At 36.6% G+C, this 19,837-nt stretch overlaps 1 protein-coding gene across 2 annotated transcripts; it reads right to left on the bottom strand.

The window, feature by feature from the left end:
- Positions 1 to 1,286: 1,286 nt before the first annotated feature.
- LOC131299444 (F-box/LRR-repeat protein At3g48880-like) lies at positions 1,287 to 6,587 on the bottom strand. Of its 2 annotated transcripts, none has more exons than XM_058324998.1 (3): positions 6,385 to 6,587; positions 2,294 to 2,646; positions 1,287 to 1,880 (listed from the first exon to the last, which is right to left on the bottom strand). In XM_058324998.1, the coding sequence occupies exons 2-3, from the start codon at positions 2,644 to 2,646 to the stop codon at positions 1,385 to 1,387; spliced, it is 849 nt and encodes a 282-aa protein (XP_058180981.1). In that variant the 5' UTR covers positions 6,385 to 6,587; the 3' UTR covers positions 1,287 to 1,384. The 2 variants fall into 2 exon arrangements, with proteins under 2 accessions (XP_058180981.1, XP_058180982.1); XM_058324999.1 differs by lacking the exon at positions 6,385 to 6,587 and adding an exon at positions 4,149 to 4,972.
- Between the last annotated feature and the right edge of the window lie 13,250 nt (positions 6,588 to 19,837).

Below are 19,837 nucleotides of genomic sequence, written 5' to 3' on the forward strand. Positions count from 1 at the left end.
AGAAAGTGAGCAAAACGACGACGCAAAAAATGATGCAAACTCGAAGAGAGTAGGGCAGATAATCTCTGGATTGGAAAAAGTAATTTCTGGCCTTGAATCTTCCCTTTTTAAAACCTATACGATTTAATAGTTGAGTAGATAGTTGAGTAGTGAACCCGATGTTTTGAACCCCTCTATCGTTTATGTAAACCGAGACAAAGAGCTTAAATTTGTACACTGATGCCAGAAACTTGAGCTAATTGAGAAAATAAAGAATAATTTTTTCCTTGACCTAATTTGTCAACCCTGCGCAATTACAAGTGCCATAAACCCCACTGTAGGAATACTGTTCCAATTTTGAGAGAATTAGCGGAATTTAGCTCTCCACAGCCCCTGTTAAAAGCAGGGAAGTGTTATTTTGATAGGCTAATAAAGAATTTTATAGAACAAGATAAAGGCAAAGGGCCAAGAGAATAAGGCATTGAAGCCAGACAGGACATTTTTGCTAAGGTTGAAACCTGCTCCCTCACAAGTCACTCCTATCAGGTTTTCAAATAAAACCGCTACGTAACATGAATGTCAAACATCCGATACCGTTATGTACTTTATATTGGCCAATATTGGTTCGAATTGGCAGATATTTGGGCTGTATCACCGACACTGTTATATTACCCTGCTTGAGTTGCTATCCAAAACCCAAACAACTGATTAGCAAGCTTCCAGCCGAAAACAAAATACAAGAGGCAACAACAAACCAAGCTCAAGGAAGCAAACAATATAAAAAACCAAGGCTCAATCCAAACATCGAGCCGTGTCCCTTTTTCCTCTTAAAGCCGTGGCCCTTTTTTCAATTTTTGTGAGGACAATCTAAAAGCAGGAAACTTAGTCATATTTTTATCTTCTACTCCACCTTTTCTTCATGTGCCCGTAGGCCAGTTAAAAGTAATACCAGCTGCAATGACCACAGTGAACACACAAAACTCATCCAGTGAGGCAAAAAGAGCTGCCCAACATTTCAGCTCCCAGTAAAATAGACAATATGGCATTTCAAGGGGCCTGCACCAGACATGCATGAATACCAGTTGTTCGAATTATGAAAACAAACAAAACCTAGTGAAAATACATTTACGCTCCAAAGGTTGCACGAACAAGCGGAATTACTTTTTGCTATATTTTGAAGGTTATCTAAATGCGGTAAGACAATCCTTTAATGCAGTTTGAGAATCTAAAAAACCGAATATGTATAGTCTTAAGCTGTATGCCGAATTCTCAACGGAATAGCAAGTGAGCACTGTTATATTGTGGAGTTCAATCGCAAAACAAACTAGCAAATTCAATAAAAATTTGCATCGTCACATAAATAACACAATAGAGATTTTAGGTACATACACAACACCGAACACTATTAGTCAGAGCAATAACCATCAAGAAACCCGTCAATAGGAAATGAAGGGCAACCATCGCACAAATGTTCATCCCTCATTGAACCCTCGTCCTTGAATACTCTAATATGAGAAGCAAGCTTTAGTATCTTACCATCACCAGCTTCAATACCTTGACAGTGGCTTATATCAAAATACACAAGTTCTTTGCATCCCTTCAAAATTGTCACCAGATCCGCCCGTTTCATGAATGCATGACTTAGAGACAGGTATTTTATGTTTGGCAGAAAGCTGACAATAGCAGATGCTTCGTTTTCCTCAAAGTAGGCAATTATAATACCAAATCCAACTAAGTGCTTGCAGACAGTATTGACTTGGGCAAGGATTTCTTCCATATTAAGGCAGTCTCCGAGTACCAAGAACTCCAAATGTGTCCATTTGCTTAGAAGGCCCGGGATCACGCTATAGTAATTCAAGTCAAATTCATAAGGCAGCAACAAAGCCCTTAATTTCGGACATCTGGTGAATAAAACAAACAAAACAAGGGTCATCAAATGCCAATACAAAGTGTTATCCTTCCCTCCACCCTTCAGTGAAACAAAGTAATAAAAATGTTTGCAAAAAAAAGAGCTTCAATGTCAGACTTGATCCTTTTTTTTTTTTTTTTGCAAGAGGCCTCAAAAAAGTTAACCCTCAAGAAAATGGGGCCCAAACTACAAACAAAACCAAGAACCTTGCGAGCTTGTCTTTCATTTGAAGACCAAGAGACAGACTGGAATAATGACAGAGATAATAGGAGTAACAAGGCTTAAACTAGACCACCTGTAACTGATACTCTGATACCATGTTATCATTTTTGGATCACTAGTTATCCTAAAAGCACATTGGGAAATTACACAACTGATATGAACAAATCTAGCTATGAAACTTACTCATCTGCAACATAAAGCAAAGCTTCTTTTGTGCAACAGACGGGAAGAGCAAGAAAGGTTGCAGATCTATTGCTGCGCTTGACTATGGACATGATAAATCTCGTGAAAGGGAAGTAGCCTTTCACTTGATAGCTATTCACTAATCTTGATGTGAAGCCACTATAAGTCCCATTACCATCATCCGGCCACATTTGGGGAAAAGCAAGTCGTTGCCAGCATAGGGGACTCAACGTGGCTTCGTACCATGTCTTGCACACAAAGGGAACACTCAACAGGAGAGATTCAACTCCCACTCTCCTAATCACATTCACCAAGCAATCCTTATCGAGCTCCTCCCATTTTCTTTCATCCATCTACACCAATGCAAATAAAGGGCAATTATTAACTTCCGGGAAAAAAAGGATATTCAAGAACTAAATAAAACACCGTCACAATGAAGCTTTCAGGCAAATAATTAGTTCCATGATTATAGAAAGGGATTCACTTAACTAATACAGTCCCATGAATATACACTTGTGAAGAATCAACACAATTAATACCAAAAGAACCAATAACTCGGAAAATCATTTAGCTACTTGCTTCAATAACCTAATAAGATACTGTCAATGAAGATTTTAGTTTAAAAAAAAACAAGTTGACCTTAGGCTATACATATCCCATGAATATACACCCCCACCAGCACTTAAAAAATCACACAAATACAAACAGTAGAACTGACTATGAACTCCGAATGTTGTTCACTACCCATGCACAGAAAATTAAAATTTGTACGCTTACATGTACTTCTACCATTTTTTTTGTTTAGAATCTATGAGGCGAATTTCATAACTGTAGGATACAATTGGTGCAATTCTGGATCATTTATGCAAACCAGTATGAAATGCTACAACTCGGGACCAATTATGCAAACTGGTATGAAATGCCACATAGGATACAATTGGTGCAATTGGGGACCAATATGCAAACTGCTATGAAATGCCATGTAGGATTGGTAAATTAAAAAATAGCAAAACAGATGGTAAGCATAACAATTACTCCTGGAAAATCTATTCTATCCATAAAGGGAGAGCATCAATTGGTGTGGACTCTCCTTTGAGGCTGGCTCACATTTTGCTCTTCCAAATTGACACACATAAAAAAAACGTTTTCACATTTTAGTTAATCCCTGCACCCAATAACTGCCGGGGCACACTAAACCCATCTATAAAACTTTCAGCAGTTATCAAAGTCTGGAACAGTGATCAAACTCGGTCCATTACTTTGTTTGAACTTCAATCCATTTCAGAAACGGGGAAAAAAAAAAACTCAAATTGAGTCCCCACCATACCAGTTCTTCCAATGTCAGATACTCCACTTTTCCATCCACTTATCCCTTTACACCACTTTGTAACCAAGAGAAAATATCCATCTAACCCATTTTTCACATTTAAGAGGAAATATGCACATTTTTCTTATGTAAGATGTTGAGTTTCTATACAGTATTCAACATGCACACGCATTACGTCATCATGTATGATAAGTTTTTATACATTATTCAATGTGCACACGCATCGAGCGTGCCCAGCCTCTAGTGTAAGTTATGGGAAAACCTTGCAATGGAGAGATACAGACGCTTCTCGTATCATATTTAATTACACCACGAACCAAATGGCTTTGTATGTTATGGACAATTAGGTCTGAAATCTCTGAATCGATGCAACGAATAAACTAACTTCAACCAGTGAACTCCAATTGCACAAATCAAAGTAGAAAATATAAGTGGGGCACAAGGTTTACATGAAAAACCCTAAAACGGGAAAAAATCACGGGAAGGAATCATGCACTATAAACCATGTGTGATTACAAGAAGTCTTACTCAGTGACCGTGTATCCTCAATCCTAAGACCTACTAGCCGAATCTACGTTCATCATACCCCCGCATGATCACCGAATCTTGAATCCTTCCAATCGAATCGCCTTTCAAACTCCACGAAAAGCTTTAGGTAGAGATTGAATATGTTTAAGCAGACAAACCCTCGAAGATGATTATTTTGCGCAAGGTATTGAAAAACCTTCACTGGTCTTCAAGGTGCACAAACCCTAGCAGCCAAAAGAGTGAGGAGATGAGAGATATATGTTCTGGACTTTATTTTGGCGCAGGTAACATTTTATGACCTAATGGGAAGGTATTTATAGAGCAAATTTTCGTGTAGACAAAACAGCCCATCTTGCTTGAGCGAAATCATCTTCTTCCAAAGTGTCAAGAACACACCCGTTTCACTTGACTAACAACTACCGCACTCAAAAAAAAAATACACCCATATGAGATTCCTTTCCACACCCTAGTACATACGTTCTAGAAATTAATTAAATAAAGTACAACTCAATAATAAAGAATACATGCAAATGTGGGTTTTAGGCATGAAAATGCCAACCAAAAAAGAGCTCAGCCTATAAAGCTTACAAGGTCCTCTGCCAATATGTCAGCACCATAATTCATCGTCGCATCCCGCTGGTGGGTGACATGAAAATACACACAAACACGTTTTATTTATGCCTATATAACATATTACAATAGGAAGGAGCACCTCTTCTCTTTGGACATATACAATGTCAATGTTGCTCAGAGAGAAATTAAAACAGTCACACAGTATATTAGTTGGGCAGAGAGAAACTAAAACACAAAACCACACAGTATACTACTTCCCAGAAAACAAATTACAAAAAGGGGAAACAAGAGCACACACAATTACCACACTAGCCTTGCGGCACAATTAAACTCCAACCACTTTCAAGACTTAATCTACACAATCATCCAAGTTGGATGATCCAACACCCCAATGGTTTGGGGGGTGTGTGTGTGTGTGTGTGTGTGTGTGTGTGTGTGTGTGTGTGTGTGTGTTATAGAGAGAGAAAGAGCGAGAGAGTTAAAAGTTGGGTATCATGTCCATCCTTCCATGCTTTGTACAGTACAACTTCAATGAAGAATCAAAATTAAGTTCAATTCTCTCCTCAAATTTTATGCATATATGATGCACAAAGGTGACAAACAATTAAGAGCTGTTTTAAAATGGAAGAGCATGTTGGCCAGTAGTCACCTCATATAACTAACATAATGTTACAAAACTAGCTCCAAATACAACTAGTTAAACCAATTTTAAGATAGATACTAAGTCATAACATAGTACTATACGGTACAAGGGAACGACACAAACTTGATGTGTAAGACCATATTGCTATATGGAACGGACACAATGGTTCAAATCCCCTCAACTACTATAAATTTGGATCTTAATAGGAACATTCTCAATATAGTACTTCAATCAAGTCCTTCCAGATTCCATCAAGAGAGGAGACCCCACAGGAGCATGCAGGCATAGGAGAAAGGTTTATGTTTTCTTTTCTTTTTTATCGGCAGGAGAAAGGTTTATGTTGACGGACACTCGTACTTTTTGTACAAAAAACTGGTTCAAATTATCAATTGATTGGGACTACTAATCCCCATTGTGTATGTCAAATAGCACCTAATTTATCTCACCAACTTACACAACCCTTTTTACGATAAGTTCATCATTTTTATCCTACCTCAACCAACCACGGTAGAAAATACGAAGTGTACTAGTGGGACGAATGGAAAAGACACACAAGGACTGGCAATGTAGCATAGAAACGGCAAAACCACAGCCTATTCTACCAGTGTGCTACACTACAGATCAAAAGGTATACAAAGTGCAACAAGAGATGATGTTACACTCAAGTCTAGAAATGAGATGAGATTTTTGACTACACAATCTATAAATAGGATAGTGTTTCTCTCTCTTAAGTGGGTTGGGGTCTCTCTAGTAACCTAATCAAGCAAGCAGGGCAACCTAATCAAGAAATGCCTTAGACAAAAAAATTCTACCTGCCGATCCAAAAAAAAAATTCCTACCCATGCCATGGACTCATACAACCAATGCCATAGACAAAAGAAAAAAAAGAACCCAATAAGAGAGAGCCCTGAATTAGCCCCAACATCTCCAAAAAACAAGTATCCCCAAGTTTCAACAAAGCAAGACAAATAAAAAACCCAGCAAGCTGATAAAGACAGAGAGAGTCAAGAGACACTCTACCTCTGATATAACCCAGATGGGTAACTTGGTCTACTAACTTTGATTTTGATGATCACTTCTTAAGTCGTTTGTGTAGGAAATCTTTCCCTTGTTTTATACTCTTCCCTTTCCATATTGAGGCTACTAGGGTTTGTCATTCCCTCTTCTTCTTTTCGTTTTTCTCTCCGTATTTTGGACTTCACAATTTTTCTTTGTCCCGACAGAATATGGAGGATGATTTTCACTCTTTTTTCGAGGGGTGACTATTCGCAGCACTGTATTTTTTCTCTTAGCTCATCGCATTTCAGTAAATAGTTATTGAAAATCATAAATAACATTTCGGTAAATAGTTGTTGAAAACAAGATTATATTTCAGTACCTACATGTCGAAAATATGTTCAATCTTCGGTAAACAACTACCGAAAATATATTTTCGATAAATAACTGTTGAAAAAAATATTATATTTCAGTAATTATATGCTAAAAATATATCTCAATTTCGGTAACTAACTGTCGAGTATAATTGAAAATTTTTAATGGGTTAAGGGAGAAAATACGGGGCTGCGAATAATCGCCCCTTTTTCAATACATGACTCATTTTATTTTATTATTATTCTCTTTGTTCCACTTTAAATGTTCTATACAAAAAAAACGTGCATTATAATTTTTTGCAAAAATACTTTTTCAAATATTTTTGCCCCTTTAAAAGATTTCAGTAAATACTTTTATGCAAAAAACAATTAAAAACTAATTTTGAAAAAATAATAATTTGAGGTCAGAGTTACACAATTTTCAATGGGGAGCATTTGTTTTTCGTTCAATCGATGGGAGAGATCATGACATCATATATGAATTATGAAGTACAAATTGCAGGACGTTACATCAATTGTGTATTAAGAGTCCACAAGTTAATAAGCCCGACAACTCTTCCACTATAAATCCAACCCAACTACAAGCCCGTATTAGGAGGAGAAATAATCCTAAAAGAAGAACACCCACCGGCAAGTGGGAAGACTCAAACCTCTGACCTCCTATTAGCATACAATAGTCCTAGACTCAAACCTCTGACCTCTTATTAAGATGCAAGAGTATTGGTCAACTAAGCTAACCCAATTGATTCATTACCCTATAATATCTGTATCTAGCAATCTTGATCTAATTTGAAAGAATTTTTCTTTGTTTAAAAAAGAATTTGTTAAATACTCATTGTTAACGAAAATGCATCAATGCCCAATTTGAAATGGTTAGAATTATTCGTCATTTAACATTTTTTTTATGACACCACTAATATGCTAACTAGGCTGTAAATGAGCGAAATCGAGTTGAGCTTTAGAGTATTCATGTTCGTTCATTAAGTTTTTAAGCAAACACAAGCCAAGCTCGAACTTAATAAAAATTCGATGATCCGAACTCGAGTTGTGCTTCTCTAGATTTAAGTTGAACTCAAACTTGTTCATGTACCTTAATGATTCGAAAATATTACTCACTCTCATATGGGCCAAAAATTGCAAATAAAATTTTTAATTTGTACATAAATAAGTTCATATATATACATGTTAAAGTTTATACATGCCAGCGGCTCGGCATACGCAATGAGTGTACAATTTGATTTAGAAAAAGTCAAAAAAGAGAGAACGCAAACCTGAAATGTTGCAACTTTTTACAATTCGAAAAAAAGAGAAAGAGCATTGAGGATGTACAGTAGTTTTTTTTTTTTTTTGTACGAACAATGAATATCATTGATAGTAAGAAATGTATGGTAGTTTTTATCTTCTTCATTATTCAGAATAATACCCCACCACACCACGTGTTATCCCCAAACCAATTGCTTGCCTTCGTAATGAAGAAGAAAAAGTTTGGTAATTTTTTTAAAAAGAAAATTGGCAGCAAACAAAAAACAAAAACCACTAAACCCTATCTTACTTTTTCATCTCAAACACCCATTTTCAAAACACAAAAAACCCAAGTAACATAAGCCAACCAAGATGATTTAAAAAAGAAAAAGAACATAAGCCAAACAAACAGAGGAGAACATGTGAATGCACATAATTGTATGTGTCTATTTGTGTGTTTAGATACAATCTAAGAAAGAGTAATGAAATGAAAAAAAAAAAAAACACATGCAGACGATATTGTCCGGTCCATTTCAGGTCTTTTTCATCACCACTTCAATAATTGAGACACTTGAATTTTATGAGTGAAACGTCAGTTATGTCAAAAATCAAATTAAGCAGATATTCTGATATGCTTTTGGAATAAATTTATTTTGAGAAAAATGGATTTTGACCCAGTCTTGCAATTCTTTTTGTGGTATAAATGCGTCCTGAAATCATACCAAACCATATCTAATCAGAATAATTTTTGGCATGACTTATATTCTCTTCGATGTCTAAATTAAAAGGTAAACAATCTCGATTATCAAAGTAGACTCAGGAAGGGCTAAAAGCATGCAAAGAGGATCTAGTCCTATTGCTGGATTGGATCAAATACAAGACAATGGAGAGTTCTCTGATGTAAGGTCCATATTTCGTGGTGTGTCTTATTTGGCAACTAGTGAATGCCCGTGCCTGAAGGCACGACTCAAACGATTAGTACAAACAAATAAATAATGGACTCGCGTGCAATATATGAACCCCTACCCAACGGAACTAACTATGCAGAAAACAATAACTCAAGCATATTCATTGAATTGTTCAATTTGAAGCAGCAAATAAAGACGGTCATGGATCATGCTAAAGCCAATTCTAAACCTTATCATCTAGCAAGGCAATAAAAAGGTAAAAACCATATCCTGAAGCGTGGCAATTCCACAAACCACTGGAACAACACCCCGTCTTGCTTCCATAGATACCAGTTGTCCTCATTCTCATTCGCATCCTTAAATAAAATACTGTTCCAAAAAATGATAAGAGATGATCCATTTAGTTTATAACCCAACTCAAAAATCCAGCTACGTAACAATGAAATTCAAAACCAATACAGTAATTCCTCATGAAAATTAAAGATAGCATCCAAAAAAAAAAAGAATCAGACCTATCATTCCAGTTACTTGCATATAGAAAATAATAAAAAATATCTTTCAAAATATGTCCATACAGCATTTCGCAGAGAAGATAGAAAATACATTAGGCATAATATATCAACCAAATGACCATAGAGAAATCTATACAAAATGTTAAACACAATTAAAACTTTGTGGTAATACCCAAACTTGGAAATGCATATTTCCTGATAAATTTGCATTACCAAGTATGTGTGCTATGTGAATGTCTAACGATATATGTTGAACACCGATCTCATACCCCTGAACGAAGTGTCGAACTTTGCATTACCAAGTATGTGTGCTATGTGAATGTCCAACGATATATGTTGAACACTGATCTCATACCCCTAAACGGAGTGTCGAACATAGGTACTTGGATATCATACGGATACATCCAACATTGCAATCAGCAAATCAACACTTAACACCAACATCAAATTCTAAATGGAAATGTTTGTTAAAACCGATGGCTTGAATACTACTATTCACACTTCAAAAACTACAACATAATTCCCCTATCTAAACAAAAACCAAATACGTAACGTTCATCTAACCATTCTAGACTAACAAAGAAAGTCAAGTTGGAGACATTGAGATGGAGTGACGGACAACACCGTAGCATTAAAATATTTCCATTGAGTCTCCTATGGACCTTTAAAATATTTCCATTGAGTCTCCTATGGCCTTCACAATCAAATGTAATGGGATTGCATGATGTACAAATCATAAGGATGTGATATTATACAAAATGATCAAATGTCTTTGTTACTAACCTGTCCCAATATTAGTCTTACCTCATCAATCTTGGCCCTATAACACCTTTTTTCTCTTACTACCCCATCCCGGTATTAGTCTCGTTCTAACTCCCATTAACCCCATCCCGGTATCAATCTTGACCTATAACTTCTCATTGATCTTTTATATATATGTGGTATGAAATCCCCTTTCAATTTTGCACGCACCTCTCCCGTCAAATATCTTATCTTAACTACATAAAAGAAAATAGGCCAAAAGAAAATGCGATATTGAAAAGTTAGTTCACTCTAATTTCCTTATGATCTCAGCAAGTAAATCATAGTAATCAGACAAACAGCCACCAATAATCCTCGAGAACAGAAAGCATGACATCGATAAATTCCTTCCATTTCTTTGTAATTTTAGCAAGCAAGCATACATACCAATCAAACAAACATCAAAACCTAACCACTAAGGATAGGGAATATTGGAGCAAAAATTGCTTAGCACCAAAGGATTCCACGAAGAGATCTAGATTAACTCTACAATTGGTGCCAACATGGACCATTGGTAAGAAAGTGCACCTCAAGAAAACTGACGGAACCCACCTGAAGATGACTCAGATGAGTTTCCAGTTGATAAAACATCATTAGCACAAAAAAAGGTGAATCTCGTGTTGTTATTTCCATTCCAGTTAGATATTAACCACTCACTAATCAAAATTAAAGACAAATGTCGTGATCAACTACAACCAAGTTGTGTAAAAAGGGAGCTAGGGTTTCAAGATCCATACCTTTCTTGTGAGGGATGAGACATTGCAGGACAAAAGAAGGATGGAAACTTAATCTAATTTTGCCGGAATCTCAACGGTCAACCTTAATCTGTGGTCGAGGCCGAATCCTACTAGATGTCGCTGAAAACTCAAAAAAGGTAAATTATGTAAAAGAAATTAACAGTCAGAAGCCAAAAGAAAAAATAGGAAAGCAAGAACAAAAGGAAATATCTACAACAAACTTAGATGAGTCCATGAAAGAGAGATATCACAAAATTAACTCCTTTTTTACTGGTAACATTACAAAAAAAAAAATGCATATTAGCGTGTATCCCATAATATATCACAAAATTAACACATATTAGCGTGTATCCCATAATATCGAATTGTAATTTATTTTTTATTTATTCCTAGAGTGTCTGTTTAGGAAGTGGAAGGAAATCAATATTATTTTGTATTTAAGAGCGGTAGACGTTAGTCAAGTTATTACTAGGCCGGTTCGTAAAAGTTTTGGAAAAAAGAATTTCGTGCTCATGGAAAGGATTTGCTGCACATAGAAATGATCCACTACACATGGAATTGATATATCGGCAAATCATTTGCTGGGGTGAGAAAAGGAAAAAGAATTTTTTAGATTAATTTACGGGTTGGTCGGCAAGTCGGTCTTTGAAGCCATAGCATTAATCAGAGGCCTGAAAGGTTTATTTCTATACAAGGACATGTGTCTCCTTAGGCAATAAAATGAGGGGAACTTTCATTCCTAAGAAAAATGAGAACAGAACAAGAAAGAAACAGGGTGGCCTCTTTATGTTTGGGTGGGGAAGCCGTGAGCTATAAGAATATGCGTTGAAGAGGATTTTGTGGTTTTTTGGTGTCTTGGAGTACTGCAAAGTGGGATCTCTCGATCATTGATATACAATGATAACTCCAAGAAGTTTTCACTTTATCAAATCAACTTAGTTTGATTCGCTTTCGGTGGATTTCCGGAAGAGTATTGTAAGGCATGAGAATTCAAGGTGACGGCAATCAACCACTGGGTGCTGTGTATGTGTGACTCAGCAGGTGATACTTAGAACGTTGTGAGGATTTACTTCGTTTGGATAGGTATATCTATAACTGCACAATGATTATAGTGATTTGATTCCTTCCCTTAGTTTTTACCTGTATTTGGGGTTTTCCACGTATATCCTAGCATTATCTATTTAATTATTGCTTCCTTTCATGCGACTAATTTATTTATTGGTTGGTGGATAGATTTATTAAAGAGATCAAACATAGCAAATATTTATATACCTAGGCGAGCTAGGATTTTTCATCCGAAACTAATCATACGTTGGCATTACTAAGCTTTAACATAGTACGAAACACGTGAAATCTTCCAAACCCTAATGGTAGAATCTATTGACATGAGTAGCAAACTTCACTATCTCCCCTTCAAGGTTCCCAAAATTTGTCCCAAAAAACTTGTTCGGAATGCTTCATCTTTCCAATATCGGCCCGCTGGAAGTACAATGGTATCAGCTGTGAATAGGGTATCGGACACTATATCGAGCAAGAACAATGGTATTGGCAATGAACAGGGCATCGGACACCATATTGAGCAATCAGTATATAAACCTATGGGGTATATATATATATATATATATATATATATCAATATACTATAGGAATGTAGTTCACCTTCCAAACCCTCCAAACCTCCAATCCTTAATTTCTAGATTTTTCATTATCTTTAAAAAAAAAAAAACCGCACGTTCCCAAAAGGCAACAAAAAAAAAAAAATCACGTTCCCTCATACAGAAAAAAATCCCACGTTCACCACTTTTCCCATTCACCCCTCCCTCATTTCCTCCTAAAACACATACCCGTTACAAAAAAAACTCCCACGTTCACCCCTCCCTCCTTTCCTCCTAAAACACTTGCCCACTAAAAAAAAACCCCACGTTCACCACTTTTCTCTTCTTCTACTATTTAATCTCTTCTCATGCAACTTCTCACCACTTTTTCCATTCTTTAATTAATTAATCCTCACCAATGCAACTCCTCACTTTTCCTCTTCTTTAATCCTCACCATTTCAATATTGCAGCCAAAAAAAAGGGAATGCAACTCCTCACTTTTCCTCTTCTTTAATCCTCACCATTTCTATATTGCTGTCAAAAGGGAAAGTTAACAAATCAATTCATACGTAGTAACTCCACCGCTCTTTGTCATGTATCTTCACTTCCCCCACAGTTTCTTTCCTAATTAACGGAATTGTTTGAACTTTTTTGTTCTGCAGATTTTGAAAGCAAAAGGCTATGTTCAAGAACTATATTGAATTAGCCAATTAGGAGATTGCTCAATTCACTAAAATGTTTGTTTTAAGTTCTCATCAACTGCTCAAAGGTTTATTTTATTTTATTTTATTTGTATTCATGCATTTTCTTGCCTCTTTGTTTAATATTCTCACATTCGCTTTCCTAATGTTGTTTCCACTTTTTTTGTCTCTAGATTTTGAATAAGAGATTGTGATCAACAACATTTGATTTCAGTGCTCATCAATTGTCTCTAGATTTTGTTTAATAGTCATGCCCATTTTTCAGGATAATTTCATGCCATCTTTATGTTACCAGAAATAAAAAGTCTACAATGCTACATACACTCCTATCAACCACAACTTTCTCACATATGTGTACGGTTCATCTCACACATAATGCAATATCAATGATCGTCCCTATTCATGCACGGAACAGAACAAAACTTTGTTTTTCTTAGATGGCGAATACCACAAAATTAAACTGACTTCAATATTTTTTAGTTGTCACATGCACCAAGCACTAGCATTGTGCCCACTCGATGTACTGGACAATGATAAAGGCATTAAAGTTTTGTCATTTTGTGCATCGAACAACCACAATGCTAGTGTTTGGTGCACAGAAAAAAAGAAGAAGGTCAAACTCAATTTTTTTTTTCAATTGTCCCGTTTATTAAATGGGGACAACGCTACTCAATACCCTACAAAATGTGATTGAGCCCCAAAAGCCTCCAATCCCCCAATCCTAAATTCCTAGATTGTTGTCACGCCCTCGATTTTCAACATATTTAAGTAATACATTTTAAATAAAGAACCTCGCATATCATACATATTACCCAAAAAGAGTTCCCTTCTATCTTAAATTACAATTTAAATCCCTACGATCAAAGATTTACAACTGTGGTACTTCGGCCCCGAATATACATAAATGCAAGTACGATCCTGTTTAAAATGTTACAAATGTTTAGTTAAAAGGATTGAGATAATAAGTTACAATTACATCTCTGTTAAAATAAAGTTAATACAAAGATGCTAAATACAAAGATGCTAAGTAACTACTTGAGGTTAACTTCCAAAAAAAAAGAGGGTCTTTCATTCCCAAGCACACATAGTATGTGAGCTATTGTCCAGCATTTTGTCCTGAAAAGAAAGATTAGGTTGAGCTACACTAGCCCAATAGGAAAACCTTTACCAGTTCTATATGTAAACATGATGAAATGTGCAAGTGAAACGAAGCCAAGACGTACAGCTCAAATGATGGAAAACAACTGATTTAAGGGTATTCCCAACATTCATCGTGATCATTCTATCACATGCCTATAGCTTAAGATGTCACCAAGTTCACTCAATGTCAAACAACTCAAATAACCTCGATACAACCCACTGTCGCCAATCGCCTCCATCGGTATTTGCACCCCTTGCGTTACCGTATAACACCACGAGGATTCCGTGTTACCACCCCTTGCGTCACAGTGATCCCTAACAACTCGGGTCACCGTATTACCACCCCTTGCGTTATGGGACTGCCTAAGTCTTCGTATTACCACCCCTTGCGTTACGAGACTTCCTAAATCAACTCCGGACATCAACAACTATTTCCTTACTCGATATACAAGCTATAACCTTCCCGAGACCACAATCATACATGAAATGTGTTACAACATGCCGACTATATCACATATATACCACAAACGTTCATAATTAATCAATCAATCACAAATTGCATCTTATTGACATTTAATCAAGTAAATTATCATTTAATCGTTACTAACGGAGGGCCAACGGTTCAAGAATAACATCCACTAATCATAGGAAGTCAATTAGATAAGCAAAAGATGAGCTAAAAGGTATCCGAAAGGGGTTTAGAAGCGATTGGGGGTTGAAACGATTGAAGGAACACAAAACATCATCAAAACTGTCTAGAACAACAAGGGGTATTGATACCCCCGAGTCAGGTATCAATACCTGGCAGGCCAGAAGTCCAGAGACGGATGGGGTATTGATACCCCATTTTTGGGTATCAATACCGCGCTGTTTCAAGGCGATTTTCTATAGTTTGACAGACATTGAAAGCACCAAAGGGGAAAGATCCAAGCACGATTTCTACATCATTTCAACATATATACACATAAAAGAGGTAAAGAATTCCCTACCTCGAGACGATAACAAAGATCTTCGAGATTCGAACGAGTCCTAGTTTTCTTGGACTTCAAATCTTTGATTCGAGCTTGAGCCAAGGATTTCCAAGCTCTAGGCACGATCGAAAGGTCAGAGGGAGGTTTATTCTTGAAGGTTTTGCAAGATTGAGTGAGGTTTTTGAGTGAGAAGAGGAGAGAGATAGATGAGCCGGTGGAGAGAAAGAGAAAGGGACGGTAGAGAGAGAGGGGGAATGGAGAAAAAATGCTCTCCTACATACATACACCCCTATTTATACTCACATATCCTTAAATCACACACTTAATCCCTCAACACTCTATTCTTTCACTTCAATCCCCAAATCAATTAATCACCCATTAAACCACTTTTTCTCATTATTCCCAATTTTTGACATTTATGTGATCTTTAAATATTTTCTGAAAAATACGGGTCTCTATATCCTATCCTCCTTAAAGAAATTTCGTCCCAAAATTTGATTAACTAAATCATTCCAATCATACAATGCTAAGACATGTGCATTACGAATCGGTTAAATAGACACGATGAGCTTACAACCACTATGATCCAATAGAACACAACAAGCGTACAACTAAGCAATCTTCACTTCTTACCAGTAATCAAATTTATGGTCTTTGAACAAACTTCATACTTCAAATCTTAATCTTGGTCTCAAACCAACGAATCTCTCTCTAGAATCAAGTTAGAAAGTGAAATAGATAATTAAACTCATACTCTTATCGCTCAAGGAGAAACACCCAAAGCACTTCAACCATCCAATTTCCCAATGTATATATAAGTATAAGTTTTCATCTTTGGCCGATTCTCTTGAACTTCATGCACAAAACCGTTAGAATCCTTCAACTCCGATACCAAAATCTATCGCACAAATTTTGAACTTTACAATTCGTACATTAACTCTCAAGCAACTATTTGTTGTTGATTACCAAGTCTTCAACTTCTCCTAATAAGCCTAAGGACATGAACCCTATAAACTGAAAATCCTGTATCAACCCAAGTTTATGCTCGAAACCTACATCGTAAAATCACAAACGCTATTGGCAGTCGAACTAATACTTTTAGTTGAAACAACAAACTGAACTCAAGGACCAAACAAGCACAAGAACCAACAAAAAAAATACACAGCTTAACCATCCATGGCTATGACTCATAACATCTATCGTTGAGCCCCTTCAAACATCTCATCTCTAGTGTAACACACTTCCTTATTCATTAGTTCTAGCCTCAAATATGATTCTGTAGAGACAACTACCAATTGTTCAATCAAATATCGTCACACAATCCTCAAGAAAATTTTTGCAATTTAAGCATCACAAGCACAAGTTAAGAGTGACTTCAAATCTCACAAACAAATTGGAACCAGATCCACAGTTTAAGAATAAGAAATTGCTCGAAAACAGGAATCCGCGAAGATCCTATTACCAAGAAACGAATAATCGCACCAAATACCACTACAAGCTACAACATCCCTCTTGATCAAATTCTCAACTGTGTAACATTCATGTCAGTTAAGTTCACCATCTAGATTTTTACTTTCAGCTAGTACGTTAATACTTTGGATCACATTATCCTCAAATAGAATCTAATTAAGCACTTATTCACCAAATCTTAGCACATACAATCAATCTCCCACATGCACTACTTATTTTATACACTTAAGCACTCAATGTCCACATTCTAAAACCATTTCCTTCCCTTACTTAGCTAGTTCGGCCCTTAAACTATCATTTCTTGTCACAAAACTTCAGTTCCCAGCCATAAGGGTTTAATTCCAACACCTACGGGGTGACTTATGTTTCTAAGCCACATTTCCAGCAAGTACCATTAATTTTGGCGCATAATCGTTAACTCTACGTACTTAAAATACATCTATATTTATAAAAATATAGGTTCTGCCCATGCATTAGCATTTAACAATCAATCACAATAGCTTCATAGGTTGTTTTAGCATAATAACTGCATTTGAACAACAAAACTGCATTTGAACAATTACTTTCAACACATAAAAAGTTAATTAGGAACTTCTGGCCACCAATTTCAACTATTCTACCTCAGGTGTTGAAATCTAACTCGTTATTCAATTCTAGGATACCAAAATCTAGTTTTCTCAAATCCTAAGAACAATCCCAAATCTATCACACAATGCTTTTGTTGATTACTATACCAAACTCGCAAGGATTCTCAATCATCATACAGGTTTTTAGCTAAATAATCAACTCCTTCCCTCCTCCTCATGACATAGTTCATCTTAATCATGTCAGGGCCTAGGTTTCACGTATATTCAATCTATTGTTGCAAATACAAATACAAATTCCTTGTAAGATAGGGTATCTAATTTTTTTTTTTGCATGATTCATAAACACCACAATGAAGTCATCAAGTAACATACTTCCATGACCCCTCAAGACACGTTGCAAAGGAGGCCATGTTGAAAGACAATATTAGAAGAAACAATAATAACAACCACAATAATAAAGACTCCTCCAACCGCTAATTCCTATTACTACTCCCTCAGTTCGTCACCATCCTTGACTACTAGTGCCAAAAGTCAAAATATTCTAAACTAGGCAGTTTATCTTTATTCTCCACAACTGGTTACGTAACCAACTCATCTTCAAAATTTGAAAAGCAACATAACCCCACTCGCTTTTAGGTAATACACACCCACCGTCACGATAATTTACAAAAGAAATTTGTATATCCCCAAACAATCATTCTCTAAGCTCGAAACCAACTTAATTACAATCTAGATCTACCAAATTTTACCATCAAATCATGTTAGAAATTTTTTTTTCATCTCGTGTTGCAAGCTAATCCGAAAAACTGTAATTTATGATTTCAACATTTGTCACAAAACTAGTTCCCTCATGTAAGTAGTAACAACTCTAATGCTTCATAAGTGCTCTCTTCTAAACCTTTACGATAACAATTTGACACTTTCTGATGTTTTGAACCTGACTCATACATTCTAATTGACCCAAAGCCTTTACTCTTAGTCAAGGTTTCCCACTCTAATAGTCACTATGACTCAACTCATTGGGGAACTCTATCTCTTATTGCCATAGCAACCTCCCTTATACTTCTTTAAACTGCAAACTCCCACAATAAATAATAACTCTCCACCAATTAAACTCTCTTGTCTTTCTACATGACATAAGGAAAAGCAACATCTCATTTCTTGAACACAAATCATATAGAGATGTTATAGGACCATTTCACATTCCTTTACCTGCATTTTAAGGTCCATATAGTTATCACACATTGTTTTCATATCAATAAACGAGTCATCCAACACTATAACTTGACCACACTTACTCAAATAACTCAAGAAAAAGAGATGCATTTGGATGCCTCAAGACTACACATGGCGTTCAACTGACAACAGCACTACAGCCCTAATTGCCTATATAAAAAGGGTTAACAAGTAGGATTTAAGGTGCTCCTAGCCACTCTCTAGATGTAGTCACTCAAAACAACAATCCAGACAATTAATACTTCTCCTCTTCTTTTTTTTGATAACCCTAAGTCTCCTCGCATTTTATCCTACAAACTCTGGTACACTCATCGACTTCAAAAGATTCCCAACTTGGGCCCAGATCGCTTGTCTTATCACGACAACAACTCGCTTTACACCTAGGTCTAGATTTAATAGCGCACCATACCTAGGGTGTGTCGATTCACTCTCAACCAAGTAAGATCATATAAGCATATACCCCACATCGCGTGAAGCACATAAGCATGTAAGGGTTAGGCAATTGGGCACACAAGCACTTCACTTACAAAAGACAAGCGTCAGTCAAACATTCAATAGGACATACAATAAAGACCGAGTCCTCTCTCCCTTCAGGGTTCAAGACAAAAGATGTTCAAGGGCTCTTCGTTATCACAAAAGTCATTTACTCCACTACATATATATACATATATATATATATATATTTATATCGTAAAGATAAACAGGCAATGTGATCTTAAAAACATCTCCTAATTTCCCATGATCCACCAAGCTATCCACTAATTTTGGTTTAGATCCTAATAAGTACTAGAGCTCTCCAACACTAACACTCCCTTCAAAATCAAACACCTACTTAGGCAAAACCTTCGGAGTAACTGATCTAAAAGAGAAAATAGTTGAATTCCTTTAACTCAGATACGCAATACTTTACACCCTGTCGTGATATTGTGTCAGACCAGTAATCACCACGCCCTCTACACCGCTCCGTGGGTCCAATCGCCGAACCTGAGGACCCACTGTACGGACAACGGCTGGCGTACGCCCCTCCTCCCCTGGCGTACGCCGCCCATCACCACCACTTGCCTCTGCTGCATGGCCACCACCGCCATCGTCGCTACTTGTACTGTCTGCACCGATGCTCGATGAAGCCCCTACCGTCGTTTGATCGTCGATTCGTGGCCCCGGGACCTCGATTTCACCCCTTGGTGGGTTCCTTTCTTCTC

Source organism: Rhododendron vialii, chromosome 9a, assembly GCF_030253575.1.
Source record: "Rhododendron vialii isolate Sample 1 chromosome 9a, ASM3025357v1".
Classification (NCBI taxonomy): domain Eukaryota; kingdom Viridiplantae; phylum Streptophyta; class Magnoliopsida; order Ericales; family Ericaceae; genus Rhododendron; species Rhododendron vialii.

Coding starts and splice junctions, on each gene's coding strand:
- LOC131299444 (XM_058324998.1), bottom strand. CDS start 2,646: ATGGATGAAAGAAAATGGGAGGAGCTCGATAAGGATTGCTTGGTGAAT. Junction 1,881..2,293: donor TTGCTTTATGTTGCAGATGA/GTAAGTTTCATA, acceptor TTTATTCACCAG/ATGTCCGAAATTAAGGGCTT.